Genomic DNA, 20,076 nt, shown 5'->3' with positions numbered 1-20,076 from the left:
ATCTATATGGAGCATCCAGAAGATTTTGAAGTAAAGGCAAAGAAACACAGGGTGTGCAAGTTGAATAAGAGTCTTTATAGGATGAAACAAGCGCCAAGGGTGGTACAACAAGTTTGACTCATTCATGAGGAGTCAAACGTACACAAAGGCTTTTTCAGATTTATGTGTATACTATAAGAAATTATCTAACAATAATTTTATCATTTTGTTGGTATATGTGGATGACATGCTAATTGTAAGAAAAGATAAGAAGTTGATTGCCAAGTTGATGGAAGATTATTTTCTAGTCATTTGACATGAAAGACTTGGGTCCAAACGACAAATTCTAAGAATGGAGATTGTCCGAGATAGGACAAATCAAAAGTTGTTGTTGTCACAAACGAAGTACATTGAATGTGTGCTTAAACGCTTCAACATGATGAGTGCTAACCCAGTTAGCACGCCTCTTGCTGGTCATATGAAGTTGAACAAGACAATGTGTCCTACAACAAAGAAAGATAAAGAAAGTATGACTAAAGTTTCATATTCCTCTGCCATCGGGAGCCTGATGTATGCAATAGTATATACCAGACCTGATATTGCTCATGCTGTCGGTATTGTTAGCAGGTTTCTTGATAATCCCGAAAAAGAAAATTGGGAAACTGTGAAGTGGATACTTAGGTATCTAAAAGGAACCTCGGATGAATGCCTGTGTTTTGGGAGATCAGATCCAGTCTTGAAAGACTATACCGATATTGATATGGCCGGTAATACTGATAATAAAAAATCCACTACTGCATATCTATTTACTTTTTCAGGGGGAGCTATATCATGGTAGTCTAAATTGCAGAAGTGCGTTGCACTTTTAACAACTGAAGTAGAGTACATTGCCGCTATAGAAGCTGGCAAGAAGATGGTATGGTTCAAGCGGTTTTTTCAAGAGCTGGAATTACATCAAAAGGAGTATGTCATCTATTGTGATAGTCAAAGTGTAATAGACTTGAGCAAGAACTCCATGTACCATGCAAAAATAAAGCATATCGATGTGAGATATCATTGGATTCGTGAGCAGGTGGAGAACGAATCTTTATAGGTCAAAAAGATTCACACGAGTGAAAATCATGCGGATATGTTGACCAAGACGATACCAAGAGACAAGTTCGAGCGATGCAAAGAACTTGTCGAAATGAGCTCTATATGAGAAACTAGAGATACCTCCTCCAGGTACATGGGATTGGAGGGGGAGATTTGATGGGTCCATTCCATGTGAAAGGAAGACACTTCCTTTGGCTTTGAAATGTTAAGCCAACTAAAGGAATAGTAAGGAAGATTTTATGGCAAATCATTCATTGGTTTCACAATATAATATTTGACTTTTGCCATTAACATGACATCATTGAAGCAATCCTAAGCACTATAAATAGGTGTCTTGCTCTCAATTGTTAAACACACCAAAAACAGATAGAGTAAGAGAGAGTTCACAGAGTAAGAAGAAAAATACTCTGTGAGGAAAAATATAGAGAGTTTGAGCGGTATTATAGTGAGGTAGAAAAATTAAAAGAGGGTTATTTCTTTTGAGTGTTTAGTGGTCTTGGAGTATTTTACTCGGTACCACAAATTGTAAAATCCTTGCTATAGTGAAATCAGTTGCTCCTTTCGGGCCGTGATTTTTTTTTTTCCTTTATTTAGAAGGGGTTTCCACGTAAAATCTGGTGTCATTGTTTCTCTTATTATTGTCGTCGGTTATTGTATTTTAGTAATCCGTATTTATTACAGTCGTATACCGTGAATATTATTTCTGTGGGGTGAATTTTTCCAAACATTTATCTCTTCCCTTGAAACAAAAGACATTTGAAAAGATCAGTCATTCTCATGCCAGAATAACAATTGATATGAAGTTGATTGAAAAGAAACAAAAAAAACTAAGCAATCTGACATTGCAAGTTCAAATTTTACATGCTAAAAGACCGAAAGCATGACAAGAAACCTTAAGGAAAATCCCATTACATTCCGAACTCAAAACTAAACAAAGAAACAACCTATCTTCTAATAGAAAAAAATGAAATCCCTAAACAATTCAAGATAGTCATGGGGACTTTCAGTTCATATAATTGGAAGCCCATATAATGAGTTTTAAGTCCAAGAAAGACACGTCCGCGAATGCTTCCACTTTAGAGTTTAGTCCCATTTGCAACTATGGCCATTGTTCCTCTTTGAGGAAGATAGTGATAACCTCCAATTGCCCATAGTTAGTTATTTCAAGAGTTCATCACAGCATTTTTTTGTAATTAGAAGCTTGCTACACTCGTAAATTGCAGATAATGTCATATGAAAATTTCAAGGACGACCATGATCTTGATCTTCCATTTCTTCAAGTATAACATACTTAGCAGCTCCATTTCCTAAAGGCATTTCATCTTCACCTGTGCAGCTACCTCTTTGTAATTTGTCGTACCTGAGGAGCGAAAGTGTAAAACGACTTCATTACATGGCGTACGTACCACCATCTCAACAATTCAAAAGTTCCACAGTATAGCAGAAAGCAAAAAAACATTTCTCTGGATCACAAAAGAAATCTAGTGAAAATGAGAGAGCTACCTAGCAGCTTTAGGTCATAGACATCTAAGTACACTCCAACATTATCATCATTTGGTCAAGTAACTATATGTTTTCAACAAAGGAATATCTAATCAAAACCATTTTCCAACTATGAACACATAGCCACACATAGCCAAGGATCAACCGCTTTTGTCAAGTTAACATCAGTATGCTTCAAATGGCTACCAAAGTCCCGTTTGCGATTAAAAATGGGCCGTATCAACAATTTTTAATTGGACTACAATAGCTTAAGTATGTTGAGATCAAAATAACATGGCGCATGTAGAAGCTAATAAAGACAACTTTGATGATGCTAAATCAGACATAAACAAAAATATATCAAAAGAGACTATTATTTAAAGTGGATCGACATTTATAACCGAGGAAATCAAAAAACTAAAACGTTTGACATATAAAGGAGATTTATTACTTCTAGGAGCCTTTTTCCCTTCCTTCAAGAAAAATAATCCTAATAGATTAAAAATTCAAGGCAAAATACTAACAAAGTAAATATATGTTTCTTTTAAATGATGGCCTCATGGCTGAAATAATTATTTAGAAACTAGCACCTATGCCAGATAAATTTAGTTAATTAGCTTTTCCTTAATTCCCGTCGAGATTCTCTCCCCTAGTGCGGCTACAACGACTCTTTGTCTCTTGGCTCGATCTTAGTCGGTATTGGTATTGGTCGGTCTCTAGGTCTCGAGCTCGGTATTGATCGGTCTCTGGATCTTGAGCTCGATAACACCACTTCACATCATAGCTCGATATTGACTCGAGCTCGGTATTGATCGGTCCCTGAATCTTGAGCTCGGTAACCCTGCTTCACATCTTATTTCGATATTGTAATGACGACCCTCGGTCCATCATGTTCCAATCTTGACTAATTACACGAAGGGCAAACTCAGTTTTGAACGTATACAGATAGTCTCCTCGTTTCTCGGAAAGAATGTGGCGAAAAACGATATGATTTTACAACTTTTGACTAGATACACACTGACGTCTGCATCGAGCCCGATTATGACGTATGTGACAAATGTCCCGCCGGTCTAATTATCAAGATATTAAATGCGCGTCAGACGATGGTCGACCACTGCCAATTTTTAACTGTCACTGTGAAATCTATAAATAGCCCCCTTTTTCATCATTTCAAACCTTTACCTTCAAATATTTTCATTCCAACCTTCACAGTTCTTCTCCTTCTCCACAGTTCTCTATTTCCAATTTTAGAAATTTCTTTGCTTGTTCTTCACCAAACACCAAAATATTCCAATTTCCCATCTTCTTTGTTCTTGAAAATTTAGATGGCCAAGATATCTAAAACCGTTCCTCAGAAAGAGGTTGCTTCCTCTTCTCGGCCGGTCGGTGAGAAACCGGTGGTGGAGCCACGTCTCGAAGAACTCGTTCCTGGGGGATGTGTTATCGATTCCGACTTTATGGTCGAGAAACCCTCATCGGTTGCTGGTCGATGTGAGCCGGTATCGAGATATATATGCTCGATACCCCAAAGCCTTATTGATTTGGTGAAGAACGATTGTGGTTGGGAAAACAAAGAAGTTGTGATACCAGCACCGGTGGAAGCGATCATTACCCACGTGGAAGGGTACTTGAGGGTTTACAGTTATCCTTTTACGCTGGGTCCCCTCGATCCGGTCATCATCTACTTCTGCAAGAAGTACCAGGTGACCCTCGGCCAAATACACCCTTCTTTCGGGAGGATTGTAATACTGCTCCGTTTCTTTGTGAGCAAAATCGACGGGCTTCCTTTCACCCTCGACAACCTCGTAAGATTATATAGCCCTCGTCTTTACCGAGGTGGGCTGATAAATCTTCAACGCCAGGACACCAAGGCGTTCACCTTGAGCATAGATGAAGATAAAGATCGGGGTTGGATGAGCCGGTTCGTTCGAATGAAGACCTCAGACCTAATCCCACCTGAGAGTGTGCCATTTCCCGAGAAATGGAATATGAACCGTACGTGTGATTCCGTTTTTAGTTTTTGTTGTTTTTACTTCATCTTTTCTTATCAATGTATTTCTTGACACAACCATTGCTTGGATGCTGAGTGCGGTTCCCCATCTTGAGAACTAGGTCGGGAGCCTGGTTTCGACGTCAACATATGCCGAGCGTGCATGGCGCGATTTGTCAAAAAGGCCGGTGGGAAGCTCGTACTCATAGTAAACCTTCCTCTTTGCTCACCGATCTGTTCAAGTATTTTTTCAGGCATAAGTTTTACTTACTTTTCTTTCTTTGTAGGTCTCGGTAAAGATGCGGTTATGAGATCCCAATCATGTGATGAAGAAGTTTTACCGCCTATCTCAAAACCGAAGAAGGTGATTAAGAGAAAAAGGGCCCTGGACTCCGAGGGTCAAAAACCCAAAAAGAGAGCGGCTCATAAACCCAAGGTGAACATAATCCCTTTGACTATGGAGTCGGTCCTGAGTCTAAGGGATAAAGAATAAGAAGAATAAGAAAGTGATTCTAGGCTGTTGGCCCGTGTACGGACTAGCACCGATAGTCAGAATGCTTCGATATCGGTGGGAGTTGATACTACTCCGACCAGGCTTGATGAGGTCGAGGAGGGGACTTCGACCCAAGTTCCCGAGCTGAGGGGGACGAGGGATATTTTACCTTGGGGCAAAGAGACCGTCGAAGAAGCTACGGATGCCGGTGTGCAAACCGAGCTTGAGGCTCCCCAAGACGGAAGCAGCGCCCAAAGACCTACTCGGGGAAGTAGAGATCGGGGATTTTCCCTCTTTCCCTTCTTTTTCCCAGTCGATAATACGTGACGCTCAAGCTGTGGAGACTTGTCACGGGGAGGGAGCCCATGGAGAGGAGGACCCTTTCCGTGGTTATTTTATCGGGGTAGATAATGTCACCGGCCCGAGTGACTTGGAGGCTCCGAAGAAGAGCTCGAGTGAGGTGGGTGCGCCTTGCCTTTTCAACGAAGCCCAACAGGCCCTGAATCGGGTAAGTTCATACTTTCTTTGCCACTTTTCATACTTGTGTTTTTCTTTCCTTGTATAATATCTTCTTTTTATTTTTGTAGGCTTCTGTGCTTCATCACGAGGCATTTTTCTAATCTCGAGGGGAGCTGAACCAGTACGAAGCCAAAGTTTGAAGGCTTACTGAGGAGAGAGATACCTTAAAGCTTCTCAGTGAGAAGAGAGAAGGAGAAGTAAAAGGACTTCAGGCTGAGCTGGAAGCATCTCGGAAAGAACAAGGTGAGCTGGCCGAGCAGGTAAAAAGAAATCTTTGAATTTAATGATATTGACTCGGGAGTGATGGCTAACAGTTCGGTCCCGCAGGTCGAGAAAAAGTTCGATGTGATTAGGCAACTTTGTGTTGAAGTGGACGTAGTGAGGGCGGAGGCCGAAGAGTGAAAAAAGAACATGGATCGCCTTGCCTCAGAAAATGAGGCCGCCCGAGCTCAACTGGCGTCGACTGAGGCCCAACTCCGAAACTTAAAAGAAAAAGCCTTGGTGCAAGCCAAGAAAATCGAGGAGTTCCAGTCTCGGTTGAGCTCAGCAAATTCTGATCGAGAGAGACTAGTCACAGAACTTGCAGCGACCAAATCAGAGGTCGAGAAAACCATGGCTAATGCTGATGCAATGGTGGCCGTTTATCGATCTAATGCCGAAACTGCTCAGGTTAGAGCAAAGGAAGTTGCTGAGGCTGCTCAGGCTCGAGCAAACTGGGTTGCCAAGCATGATAAATGCCATTCTTGAAGGGAGACTCTCGAAAAGATTCATGCTCGTGGCTTCGATCTTACAGTCAAGATCGAGAAAGCTAAGGAGCTTGAAGATGAAACTAGAGTGTTAGATTTTCCCAATGATGATGATACCGGGAGTATGACATGATCTTAAAGCGAAGGAGGCCTCGAGGGTGAAGATGATTCTCCTGGAGAGGACTAAGTCCTTTAGTATTTTTTGTGTTTTCTTTTAGGACCGTTTTGGTCTTTTGTGGAAAAATTTGATCGGGCCATGGTGCCCTTATAAATGATTTTTGATACATATATATAAAACTTTCTTCCTTCTATAGCTTCTCTTTCACTTTTTTTGTTAATTTACACAAAGGTCAAAAGTTCCTTAGCATGGAATCATTATTTGAAGGTCCGAGATTAAGATAGTGAGGACCGATAGCAGGTACTGTACTCGACCATTTCTTATAGGTGGTCCCCGAGTAAATGTTCGAACTCGAACTGAGGTGGCTTTTAGGCAAGATAGATTCCAAATGAAATAATTTGCTCAAACTTGAAGAGTAGCCTTTAAACTTGATACGTAGTCCCCGATTCGGGGCAATAGTTCGAACTTGAATCAATGTAGCCCTTGGGTTTTGCAGTTGAGTGAGTGTTTGCTCGAGCTCGAAGTAAAAAATAACCCTTAGGCTTTATGGTCGAGCGAGCGTTTTCTCGAACTCGAAGTAAGAGTAGCCCTTAGACTTCATAGTCGAGCGAGTGTTTGCTCGAACTTGAAATGAAAACAGCCCTTAGGCTTTTATGATCGAGTGAGTGTTTGCTCTAAATCGAAGTAAAAAAACAGCCTTTAGGATTTATGGTCGAGTGAGCGTTTGTTCGAACTCGAAGTAAGAGTATCCCTTAGGCTTAATGGTCGAGTGAGTGTTTGCTCGAACTCAAAATGAAAACAGCCCTTAGGCTTTTATGGTCGAGTGAGTGTTTTCTCGAACTCGAAGTAAGAGTAGCCCTTAGGCTTAATGGCCGAGTGAGTGTTTACTCGAACTCGAAATGAAAACAACCCTTAGGCTTTTATGGTCGAGTGAGGGTTTGCTCGAACTTGAAGCAATGTAGCCCTTAGGCTTTGTGGTCGAGTGAGTGTTTGCTCGAACTCGAGTTAAGGTAGCCCTTAGGCTTTATAGTCGAGTGAGGGTTTGCTCGAACTCGAAGTAAGGTAGCCCTTAAGCTTTGTGATCGAGTGAGTGCTTGCTCGAACTCGAAGTAAAAAACAGCCCTTAGGCTTTATGGTCGAGTGAGTGTTTACTCGAACTCTAGTTAAGGCAGCCTTTAGGCTTTGTAGTCAAGTGAGTGTTTCCTCGAACTCAAAGCAATGTAGCCCTTAGGATTTGTGGTCGAGTGAGTATTTGCTCGAACTCGAGTTAAGGTAGCCCTTAGGCTTTGTAGTCGAGTGAGGGTTTGCTCGAACTCGAAGCAATGTAACCCTTAGACTTTGTGGTCGAGTGAGTGTTTACTCGAAATAGAAGTAAAAAATAGCCCTTAGGCTTTATGGTCGAGTGAGTGTTTGCTCGAACTCGAGTTAAGGTAACCTTTAGGCTTTGTAGTCGAGTGAGGGTTTGCTCGAACTCGAAGTAAGGTAGCCCTTAGGCTTTGTGATCGAGTGAGTACTTGCTCAAACTCGAAGTAAAAAACAGCCTTTAGGCTTTATGGTCGAGTGAGTATTTGCTCAAACTCGAGTTAAGGTAGCCCTTAGGCTTTGTAGTCGAGTGAGGGTTTGCTCGAATTCGAAGCAATGTAGCCCTTAGGATTTATGGTCGAGTGAGTATTTGCTCGAACTCAAAGTAAGGTAGCCCTTAGACTCGTTGATATTTTGGATGGCAGTCCCTAATTTATGGGGTAATTATTCAAACTCCGGTCATGGTCAGCCCTCAAGCCTATTTACACAATAGATAGGGAACATGAAGTAGAAGAATCTTTATGAGATAAGAGATATTGGTAAAGAAGAAATTTTTCTTTATAAGTCATATTACATGCATGCGTTCATGTTTTATGCCAGGGCTCGAGCAAACCATGCAGGCATGGTTCATTTGACAATTTGGCCCTTACAAACTTTTCCTATCGAGACCCTGTTGCCATGAAGTAACTTCCTTGCATCGAACTTGATATATTCGAGGGCAATGCCCCCCAGTATTTGAGGTTGATTGCAAAGAGGCCTCGAATACTGTTGAATTGTTCTAAGTTACCTACAATTGTTAGTTTTAAAGCATAAAAAAGAAAAACGAACGGGGGTCATACCTCAACAGTAGTATCACTTTTAGGTGAGTTACATTCCAATTGTTAGGCCCGATAGCCTCGGTGCTTATTTAGGCCTGTCGAAGTCGTTTTTGGTCATAGCCCCTGATGATTTCAACATTGATCATTTCTTCTCTCGTTTCTCACATGGTTCCGATCGGGTCTGCTGCTATTCCGATCTTCATTATATGGCTGATATCAATCCTTGCTTGACCCTGGCCCGCGATCAGTGTCTCTCTTGATTCTTTCGAGGTTCCTGGCTGGATAAATAGACTCCGAAGGGACTCCGAATAGACCATCTTCGACTCTAATTTTCGATTGATACCGATTGTGCACATCGGCCCATGTAGTGGCAGGGTATTCGATCAAGTTCTGCTTCAACTGTCGTGAAGCCATCGAGCTTCGTTCGTTCAGTCCTTGAGTGAAAGCTTGAACAACCCAATCGTCTGGGACCGGTGGTAGATGCATTCGTTCCATTTGGAAACGAGATACGAACTCTCTTAGCATCTCGTTATCCTTTTGCCTTACCTTGAAAAGGTCTGATTTCCTGGTCTCGACCTTTATGGCTCTGGCATGTGCTTTTACGAAAGAATCTGCAAGCATAGTAAAAGAATCGATAGAGTTAGGCGGTAAATTATGATACCATACCATTGCCCCCTTTGACAGAGTTTCCTCGAACTTCTTTAATAATACGGATTCGATCTCGTTGTCTTCTAGATCGTTCCCTTTAATGACACATGTGTAAGAGGGGACATTCGTTGGGGTCGTTCGTCCCATTATATTTAGGAATTTCGGGCATGCAGAACTTCTTGGGGATGGGTTTGGGAGCCGCGCTCGGGGGGGGAAGACTTTTGTATGAATTTTTTGGAATCCAAGCCCTTCAATACCGGTGGTGCCCCCGAGATCTGATCGACCCTAGAGTTATATGTTTCTACTTTTTTGTCGTTTGCTTTAATCCTTTTTTCTCCTGACTCAATTCGTTTTGTCAGTTCCTTGAGCATCTTAATAATTTTGGAATTAGTCCCCGATTCTTGTTCATTTGATCTAACTACAACTTGCCCCGTTTCGTGGGTGACTTCTCGGGGTGGACCGGGCTCGGCCCTGCTCGGTGCCTGGGTTTGGCTCTGCAACTGAGCTATTGCTACCTATTGAGCTTAAAACATTTCAAAAATCATACGCAGGTTGATCCCGTCTTTTCCAACATTTTGGGTATTTCGAACTGCAGATCGAGTTCCACCATGAATGTTGTTTTCGGGGTTGAAATTGGTTCGCCTCGATGGCCACATGTGAATTAACGTCAATTGGATCTGCGGCCCGAGTTCCAACGGGATCGACGAGTGGCCTTTCATTTCCGGTCGTCAGGTTGTTGTTCTCATCTTGAAGGCCGGCTTCGTTGTCGATAGGTAGGGCCATTAATTGAGAGTTCGTTGTTTTTAACCTGAAATCAAAGACACTTCCAAGAGAAAGTGTAAAATGGTGTGTTTTGCAGAGATTCGTATCAAATAACCATTGTTATCCTTAGCCCCATGGTGAGAGCCAAACTGTTTACCCGAAAAACGGATAGAGTTAAATTTATAAGCGGTTCTAAGGATATGTGTTATAAATTGGTACAAATCGAAAAAATAAGTAAAATTATATCGAATATTGACTGTAAAAAGGGAATGAATAGAAACCAAATTTGAGTAAAGAATGATTGATAAATGAACAAGATGAACCAATGTCCAAAGCCCAGAAAAGGATAATATTAGCTAGATGTTATGTAAATCTCAATAATCTCTGAAATATGAGAGTGTATGAAGGTATGGATGTCCTCCTTTACAGAAATGATAGCCACTCTTAATAGAGTGGAAGAATCCTATTTTGGATACAATTAAAAATACATAGTGAGGATCTTATGATAGATTAGTTAATTAGCTTTTCCTTAATTCCCGCCGAGATTCTCTCCCCTAGTACGACTACAACAGCTCTTTGTCTCTTGGCTCGATCTTAGTCGGTCTTGGTATTGGTCGGTCTCTGAGTCTCGAGCTCGATATTGACTCGAGCTCGGTATTGATCGGTCTCTGGATCTTGAGCTCGATAACACCACTTCACATTATAGCTCGATATTAACTCGAGCTCGGTATTGATCGGTCCCTGAATCTTGAGCTCGGTAACCCAACTTCACATCTCATCTCGATATTATAATGACGGCCCTCGGTCCATGATGTTCCAATCTTGACTAATTACATGAAGTGCAAACTCGATTTTGACCGTATACATGATTAATGATTAAAGTGTTAGAATTGTCAAAAGCAGTCCTAAAGGCTATTAGAAGAAAAGAGAGATATTACTTCAGCAATTTTGTTTTTGTAAGTAGTTTCTTTAATGGCATCAAGAAGATGCAGCAGGTACAAAAGAGAAAGATTACTACAGCAATTTTATTATATCCTTTTTGTGACCTTCATGACTAAATTAGCATGAAATCTACATCTAGATAAGAATATTAATATTATTATGAATGGTGAGCAAGGATGTAATATTTACAAACCCGTCACAGTCAGACTTTAGTTCCCAAATGACAATGAAAAACAAAAAGCTAATGAATTTAAGCAAGGGAAGAAGGATCAAAGCCATTAAAATGACACAAAATTAGACTTGCAATCCAGAAAACTACCTAAAACCTTTCTATGGATAGGGAAAAAAATAATCTAAAATTACCACACATAGCAGAGTGTCAGTTTTCATTATATATAAGTTACAGGCTTTCTGTTTGTTTTCTAATTTTGGCACACATGCAGCGTGTGGCATAATGTGGACTCTGTTGAAATGTGAATAAAAAACTTGTTTTCCATTTGTTTACGTTAGTTCACGAACTAGAATATTAATTTAGTACATGTATTAGAGTATGAACATATTGATGTACTACGGAAGATACAATGTCTAGTAGTGTCATCCATGTATCTTGAAAGATGTGAGGTGTGGACTTAATTATTATGTTTACATATAGTATAGGCTAGATACATAAAATATTTCTCCTATAAATAGCCATGTATTCCTAGTCATATAGAGCAAGTCAAGTTGAATAGAAATCATCATTTACTCCACTTTCTTATTTCTGAGTTTTGAGTGTTCTTTTGTATTGTTTTGCTCCCCCAAAATTTCTAACAGACTCTGTATCTTAGCTTAGCAAAGGCATACAATTATCGGCATCATATCATTTAAAATATCAAACAGGGGAGAAACTTGCAGAAATGAAAGAGTCATTGTTACCGGCAGACATATAATAACTGAGGATCAAGCATTGACAATATTAAACAAAAGGTACACATATATATGCTGTGTTTGGTAGTCTAAGAAAGGACTAAATACTAATCTAATTTTAACGTCAGCAAAGAGCCAGTAATCACGAAAATATCTTATTGCTAAAATATGAAGGATTCAGTCACTTACTTGTACCAGTTAAACAAACTGACACCAAACATTATCGTCATGAGACCTAGCCCTTTCATCCAAGTAAACTCATCGTGGAAATAAAAGACAGCAACCTGAACGGGCAGCGGACATAATAATTACCAGCTATTTCAGAAATCGTAGAAAACACAGACTCCAAAACCACAAAAACTTTGCAAATTTTGAAAACTACTCATGATTGAAGCAACCCACATTGTATCTCAGTCTAATGTATTCGAACAGTACAATCTGCTCGAGATAAGGTATATAAAATACAAGTAAGTTCCATCGTCAGTACATTACTTATATTCTCTTTTTTCAAAGGTCAATCAGTTACATTAATTGTATTCATTAAAATAACTTGGTTTACAGTTCATACCAAGATAGTGACCGCCTCCTTTACAACTCCCGCTATTGTTACTGTTACTGCGCTTGTGATAGACACAAGAATATATTCCGTTAGCACCTGCAGTTAACAAAACATTGCCAGGTAAGCATGAAAAATAGCTATCGCTGTGTACATCCAAGTTCTGTAAGAATTGATAATCGCTTCTAAATCATCTAACCTATTAGAAGGCATCATTCTCTCCAGAAAAAAGATTAAAAATCAAACAGGAAATCCGCAATAAATTGAACTGACACCGGTCACCTTAGACAAATACATACCATAAAGAAAGCCAAAGTTCCACCAAAGAGCATCAACAAACAACTTCTAGCTATATGCCATGAGCTGTCAAAGTATTTGGTGCTTCCGAATTCATACCACGGATCAAAAATAAGGGACAGCACAGCAGTTGAAAGAGCCATTACTGGCGTAACATAGCTCATTAGTGTGAGCGGATTTTTTAAACCTGGAAATCATGTATGTCATGCACAATTTATTCAAAAACTATAAAGCAAATACTGAATTAACAACTATCAATTTATTCAGAATACTAAAGTGTTGAAGACATACTTAAGTAAATAAAAGTGTGTTCTCTCTAATATCTTAAGTTTTAGATGAATTAGTCACACACTTCAACATGCTATCAGAGCATGCAGGGGTCCTAGGTTTGAGTCTCACCACCACCCGATATCACAAAAAGAATTTTCACGTGCTTGGCTCATAAAAAAGAATCAAGCTCGCATGTGAGGGAGCATGTTGAAGATATAATTAAATAAATAACCGTGTGTTCTCTCTAACAGCTTAAGATTTTAGATGAGATCGTCAAACACTTCAATATGTAGAAGTTATTGATTGTCCTTACCATAGACTTCTTTCTTTATGCCAGTTTTATGCCAGCACGACCAGTTGGATATGGGATTTTGGAGAACAAACACAAAATAGAGAAAGTAAGCAGATATACAATTGAGAAAATAATGAAAGAGAAATCACTGATAACAATGCAACGGATGTCACAAAATCCTACCTGCAGAAGAATCTGAGTCATAGTCCAGCGAAACCCAGACATAACTGCAGCAAGCATAACAAAGACGAATCCCCAAAATTGAAATTCTGTCTCCTTTGCAACTGCATTGTCAGACATATAAAGGTCAGACTTGTCTATCGAACAGATCCAATTAACAGACAACACATTATCCACAAGGTGATAGAAAAAGTGAAACACTCGCGTAAGGAAATTACCTAAGTCGATTAAAATTGATAATGATAGTTGTCAAAAGAACAACACCTTATGCAATCAGTTGAGTTCAACTAAAACTACTACTTTTTCTAGATGTAGATACTACTCATGGTTAAAACCTTAAGTTACTACATCTCTCAAAATAACCTCTTTCAATCTCATTTGTCATGGTTCTGTCTACTCTTTGTACTAGTGAGTATAGTATTTTTCCTTCCAATAGGCTGCACACTTGAGGCAGTTTGGAAAAAAATGGAAAATTACTTAATCCATCTCTTGCGTCCTATCTTCTGTAGGAGGTACCCGCATCAGTTCCAGTTCCTTTATTTATATTTCTTTGTCCTTTCTTCTTAAATCAAGTATCCATCTTAACTTTCTTATGTTAGCTACTATTTTTGAGTCGACATACTTTGATAAAATGTACCCCGGAAAGAAGGAAAAGGGAAAAATGAGAGTAGCCAAACAGATAATAAGAATGACCAATAGTTTTCTCGAGTCTCCAGAGCCCCATCATACTCTTTTTAAGACAAAGCAACAATTTAACCAAAAATCTGATCATTATAGACTAAAATTCTGAGATCGTCTTTGAAACAATTAACAGTTCATGGGAGAGACAAAGCATGCTAGTCAATCTCTTAGGAGATAAACAATTATAATGTTCATCACAAGATTAGAAACAAGAAATATCGTACTAAAAAGTAAACCTTTTTGCCTATTCACAAGTGAAGGCAGTGGCGAAGTTAGAAATTTCCCCAAGGGTGTTCAAATTTAAAAGAAGTGAACAAAATTTCTGACAAAGGATGTTCAATATGTGTTATATACCTCTAAAATATAATATTTTACCTTTGTACACAGTGTAATTTTTCGACGCTCTTATGACCATGTGGCTTCGCCACTGAGTGAAGGTTATTGGTGCGATTTAAGAATGACGGATGAAGATGAAGACCTTTAATACTTATGCAGTCAAGAGAATAGATACTACAAAAAGGGAAAAAAAACCCAGATAACTACATGCAAGTAAGTGTCGACATACCTGTTAATAGTATTCCAACAGAAATGATCAAGATTATCCCCAGCAGCTTTAAACTCAGAGACTCCAACCTTCCACAAGAAGTTGAGGTTAGACGCTATGCAGACATACAGGTTAGATAGGAGGCCAGTCAAATATATCATATTCATCAAATATAGTTCTTTCGAGAGACAAAAAAGCACAAATATATGATCTGCATGAAATGTTTATCTGTATGAAAGGCAAGTATATAGTATCTACCCTGAAACAGGACTTACTCATATGAATATGATGCTTCAAGAAAAAAATAGTAAATGGAAAGCGATTAGATTTCCCCTCATTTCATCATTTCAGATCACTATAGAATATTGTTCCTCACCCAATTTGTGGCACTTATTCTACCTATATGCGAAAAGGTCGGCCCAAAGATTGCAAAGTCTTCAAATGCCAAAAAAATCAATAATTCTGTTCATTGACAAATAACATCCTTGGATATACATCTATAACACAATGTAAAAAATCAACCAGAAACACGGATGCTTCCCCCCTCCCCCCACCAACAAAATAAAAAATAAAAAGCAGCATAAAAAAAAAGAGACCAGTGATTAAAATTAGTACCTGAAAGCAAACGCGAAGAACAGGAGAAAGATGGGAGATGCAGATTTACACTGCAATGACATAAATTGCCTTTAGGAGTCCAGAAAATTTTACCAGAGTAAGGGAAGGAGGAAACAAAAGTAAGAAAAGAATTATCCTAATTGGTAGTAGACAATTATTTCACTGGCCCTTGAAGTCCTTGACAAACACAATTACTTTAGTGGATTATTAAAATTTCAAGGTACATACATGCAAATTTCTAGAGATCTCAATGAATGTTATGGTTGTGAGTTTCACTACCATGCTTTCTGAGAGCTCAATTTTTGCAGTTCATCACTATTAACAGAAAATATCGGGAAAAACAAATTAAGGAGAAAGAGTTACACACCATAGTGGCAAATGTGACAGAGATGAAAACAAGGGATGCATTGCTGAGGTTGACATCCATTGCCGTTGTGAGAGCTGTCGGTACAACTGCGAAAGGCATACCATCTCATTTTATATACAGAATCAGTTCATTAGAAAGCATTGTCGATATATCAGTTATAAATAGTAAGTGTAACATATGGATCAACTAAGTCACAAGTTGCGGCAAGCCAATTAGCTTTTAGCTTATTGAAGCTGTAAACTCAAAGATGCACAAACTAGACATAGAGAATTATGGAAGGATCATTTCTAGCCCATTAATGAATCCTACTATCGTCTTTGTTACATTTTATAAATAGCCCTACTGGCAAAGTATATAAACCTATTTTACACATCTTCTGCTCTATTATATTATACGCCTTTCAAATACTTTAACCCTTCCACTCTACCCTGTTCTCCCTTTTCTTTCTCTCTTCTGATTTTGTTCTAAAGGAATTCAGTGTCAGAAAAGTCATTGCATACAATAGCAGATAGTTATAACCACATCGTATTACACAGCAACAGTTATGTTAAAAAGGCTATACTAATCCATGAAGGGGCGAAGGTAGCCTACTGGCTACGGGTTCATTTGAACCTATAAATCTGAACCCATAATTTTAGCAGTATAATGAGTTCAATACTGAAAATCTTAAAAGTTGAACTCATTAAATTTCAATTCTGGATCTGCCTCTGAATCCATGATAATGAATAACATGTATATAATGCCTTCCTTCAACAAATCATGCGGTAATATACTTTAAAGTAAAAGGGCATTGCTATCATAAAGTTACCTCTCAAAGAATAGTCTCTCCAAGACATCATTACTGTAGGTTGAAATCTATGGGACCAGAAGCCAGTAATGGCCTTGGACAAAATTGCTTGCATTGCAAAGTGGACAGTGTTCATCAGTAAAGGAGCAGGGAACTTCCCTAGATGATCGCCGAGAAGAGTTTTATTGTACCTATCCCACAGGTCAATATATGAGACGAACAAAAACATCCACTACTAAAAACAAAAGAAATTAGCGACAAATTCTGTAGCTAAACAATATCATCCGCCACTAATCCTATTTAGCGACGAATTATCAAAAAAATTTGTTAGCTAAGAGCGATTTAGTGACATATTAGCGACGGAGTTCGTAGCTAATTCCAGTTATTTTTAGTATTGATCCTTGAAGCTTCAATACACAAAGACAACAATAACTATGCTTTCCAAACAAAGTTGGGGTCGGCGATATGAATCCTCACTGACCATGTTTCCCATCTAAAAATGAAAAGTACTAGAAGTTCTCTATATTTCCTACTGGCATAAGAATTTCTAATAGGACTAAGAGACTCCTAGAATGCATAGGACCTAAAGTAAACATATAAACATGACTAAAATATTTGACATTTGAATACACATCAATTGGAAAAATACAAGAATACAATGAAATTCAGTACTTACAATGTCAAGAACAAACTGACACTATACCATACAAGTATGAAGAAAAATGTCTTCAACATATCAACTTCTGAACTAGCAGCATTCTTTGAAATTGACTGTGGCGTATCATGGTAATCCGAGAACACTGAGTGATCGCCATCATCATCGCCATCATCACCATCAACATCATCGACAGATCCTCGATGACTCGAGGAACCATTCTCTACCTCAAATGGAACATACCTATCTTCTCCACTCCCTACAGAGTTACTACCAAAATCACCACCACCCCTCATTCTATGCTTAAAATTACTACTACATTGGTTTGTCTCAGTGCCTATAGATACAAAATCAAAGTCCTCTACACCAAGATTATGTCTATTGACTAATTGAGCTGAATGAAGAGTGCCATTTTCATCAAACCAACCTGAAAAAGAAGGGTCCCTATGACAACCTGAAGCTGAATCTTTACTCCATAAGTTGTCACTTCTACTACTCTCCTCAATATTCTCTTTACTCAAATCACTCTCCACCATCTCTATATAACATGTTTTTTCAATGGTCTATTTGGCATTATCTTGTTAATTCAGTCATAAAGGCAAGGCTAAAAATTCTTGAAATATCACATTAACGTTTAAAATCTTTTAATAATATGAGGAATTTAAATTCTTGAAATTGGTAAAAATTGTATAAAATGGAATGTGTCAAACAATTTGCAACAGTAAAAATCACAACTGATGATGGAATTTCACGTTGAATCTAAACGAAGAATTCCCATCTTATGCACAAGATTTGCACAATGTAAGTCTTATTGATCCCAAAAAAAAGGATAGATAGGGATCAAACGTCATGCATGTTAATGAATGCAATTACACAAAGCATCAATGAAGATTAAAGATGAAGACATGCAAAGAAGATCATAATCAGAAAATGAAGCTTGCGATTTGATCCGTTAATTTCCGTTAGGTGGAAGAGAGAGAGAGAGAGAGAGAGAAAGAGAGAGAGAGAGATGGGTCCTGTATTTTAATTTCTCTTAGTAAATTTTTGTTGACATGTTCCAAATATTTTTTTATACTCCCAACTTTAATACAGAATATTTATTTCCGACTTTGATTGAATATTATCTAAAGGCCTAATAAATTGAAACGGGGGAAGTGATACATATTACATAAGATTTGTGCCTGAAATTACAAAGGCATCAAAACAACATTTGCTGCTACTTGTACTTCTGTCTTGTATTTACAAAATGGAGCATCCAAAATTACCAGCAAGAAATATATAATTTTTACAACTAAACGATTATTTTTAACAATCAACATACAAGACAATGTTATTATGAGTTAAACGACATGCTTATTCCATGCCATAATTATAACTTGTCATTTAGCTAATTCTTGTATTAAATTGTCCGTCCGCTCTATAATTCCATGCTTATTTGCTACTTGTCTCTTATTGCTTTTCTTGCATATCTAAATTGTCCTATATCTTGCTTGTCTTGTAATTTCATAATATTTATTGCCTCCAATTATGTAGTTTCACTAGTATGATTTGTTAGATGGGTAGATATCGTGGAGTTTGTAAAGTTGAGACATTTGAGTTGTTCGAGATTCTTTGATTATCATGTCATTCTCCATAGTTTCGAACATTTACTCTCTTGATGTAGAATTTCTTGTAAATTTTGGTTGTTGACTTGCTATTGTTGATCGAAATTATTTCGGGAGCGAGTTGCACACCATAACAGAAATTGAAAGGTAATAAATTAAAATGGCGGAATAAGGACGGATTATGATATTGACGAATGATGATATGGTGGGATCGGGTTGCGCGCCACAATAAATTGTTTAAAGTTAAAATTGTAGGACCGGGTTGCACGTCGCAATTAATTTTTTAAACTTATATTTGTTTGTGATTGTTGGATTGGCCTTGGTATTTGAGATGAGTTTATGTGACTTGTTATTCTCAGCTCTTTGGTAGTTGGATTTTGAATTTGTTGTTATGGAGTAACTGTTTCACTTCTGTTCCTGTCTTTCTCTTGTTATTATTGTTGCGTACATGTTATTGCAGGTGACCTGCCTTAGCTTTATCACTACTTCGTCGACGTTAGGCTCGTCACTTACATAGTACATGGGGTCGGTTGTACTCATACTACACTCTGCACTTCTTGTGTAGATACCAGAGTTGGTCCCAACTGCGTTCAGTAGACTTGCTCAGATCTAACTATCAGTGGAGAAGGTATAGATGCACGACGTCCGCAGTCCTGAAGTCCCATTTTATTTTATTTTAGTTATTTATTTTGATTTAGACAGTTATGTTTATTTCATACCATTATCTGTAGTGTTCTAGACGCTCATGTATTCGTGACACCAGTTTCAGAATTTGTATTGGATATCGCGGTGTATTAGTTTATTTACTGTATTTCAGACTATTCAGCTTTATTATTATTATTTAATTTGAAAATCGTTAAAAATGGTTAATAGATATATCTAACATTGGCTTGGCTAGCAAGTGAAATGTTAGGCACCATCACCTTCCCGAGGGTGGGAATTATGGGTCGTGACAAATTGGTATCAGAGCACTAGGTTTCCTAGGTCTCACGAGTCATGAGCAAACTTAATAGAGTCTGGAGGATCGATACAGAGATGTATGTACTTATCTTCCAAAGGCTATGGAGTTTTAGGGAAAAATTTATTTTTGCGATTTTATTCTATCATTGATGATTAAACTATTCTATTCATGTTCTTTCGGAGATGGTGAGAACACACACAACATCAGCAGCCGGATAGAGGCCGGAGCCCCTTGTGGCAACTACTATCAGGGGCAGAGGTCGAGCCAGAGGTCGTGACAGATGTAGAGCTCAGTCTAGAGCTCTAGAAGCAACACCCGTAGTGGAGCCTCAAATTTATCATAAGGAGGAGGCCCCGGCTTAGACTGTATCCATCGGACCAGCTCAGGTCCCGAAGATATTCATAGCCACTCTAGTGCTTCAAGGTGGTCTAGTCCGCTTGGTGGGCCTTATGGAGAGTGTGGCCCAG

General features: G+C 38.6%; 1 protein-coding gene across 1 annotated transcript; it reads right to left on the bottom strand.

The window, feature by feature from the left end:
- Positions 1–1,881: 1,881 nt before the first annotated feature.
- On the bottom strand, positions 1,882–18,079 carry LOC104094590 (probable sugar phosphate/phosphate translocator At1g06470). Its single transcript, XM_009600555.2, has 11 exons — positions 17,066–18,079; positions 16,411–16,580; positions 15,603–15,688; positions 15,236–15,285; positions 14,642–14,709; positions 13,399–13,499; positions 13,237–13,249; positions 12,656–12,840; positions 12,369–12,455; positions 11,990–12,084; positions 1,882–2,434 (listed from the first exon to the last, which is right to left on the bottom strand). Exons 1-11 carry the CDS (start codon positions 17,578–17,580, stop codon positions 2,317–2,319), a joined length of 1,488 nt encoding a protein of 495 aa, XP_009598850.1. The 5' UTR covers positions 17,581–18,079; the 3' UTR covers positions 1,882–2,316.
- Positions 18,080–20,076: the final 1,997 nt, after the last annotated feature.

This window comes from Nicotiana tomentosiformis, chromosome 6 (genome assembly GCF_000390325.3).
Source record: "Nicotiana tomentosiformis chromosome 6, ASM39032v3, whole genome shotgun sequence".
Classification (NCBI taxonomy): domain Eukaryota; kingdom Viridiplantae; phylum Streptophyta; class Magnoliopsida; order Solanales; family Solanaceae; genus Nicotiana; species Nicotiana tomentosiformis.
Note: the sequence above shows the minus strand (reverse complement) of the source record. Positions and strands in the feature narration are given on the sequence as shown.

Excerpts from the sequence above, each read along its gene's own strand:
- LOC104094590 (XM_009600555.2), bottom strand. The coding sequence starts at position 17,580 with ATGGTGGAGAGTGATTTGAGTAAAGAGAATATTGAGGAGAGTAGTAGA. Across the intron at positions 14,710-15,235 it reads TTCTTCGCGTTTGCTTTCAG|GTTGGAGTCTCTGAGTTTAA; the intron begins GTACTAATTTTA and ends TTCTTGTGGAAG. Across the intron at positions 12,085-12,368 it reads AGGAGGCGGTCACTATCTTG|GTTGCTGTCTTTTATTTCCA; the intron begins GTATGAACTGTA and ends CTGCCCGTTCAG.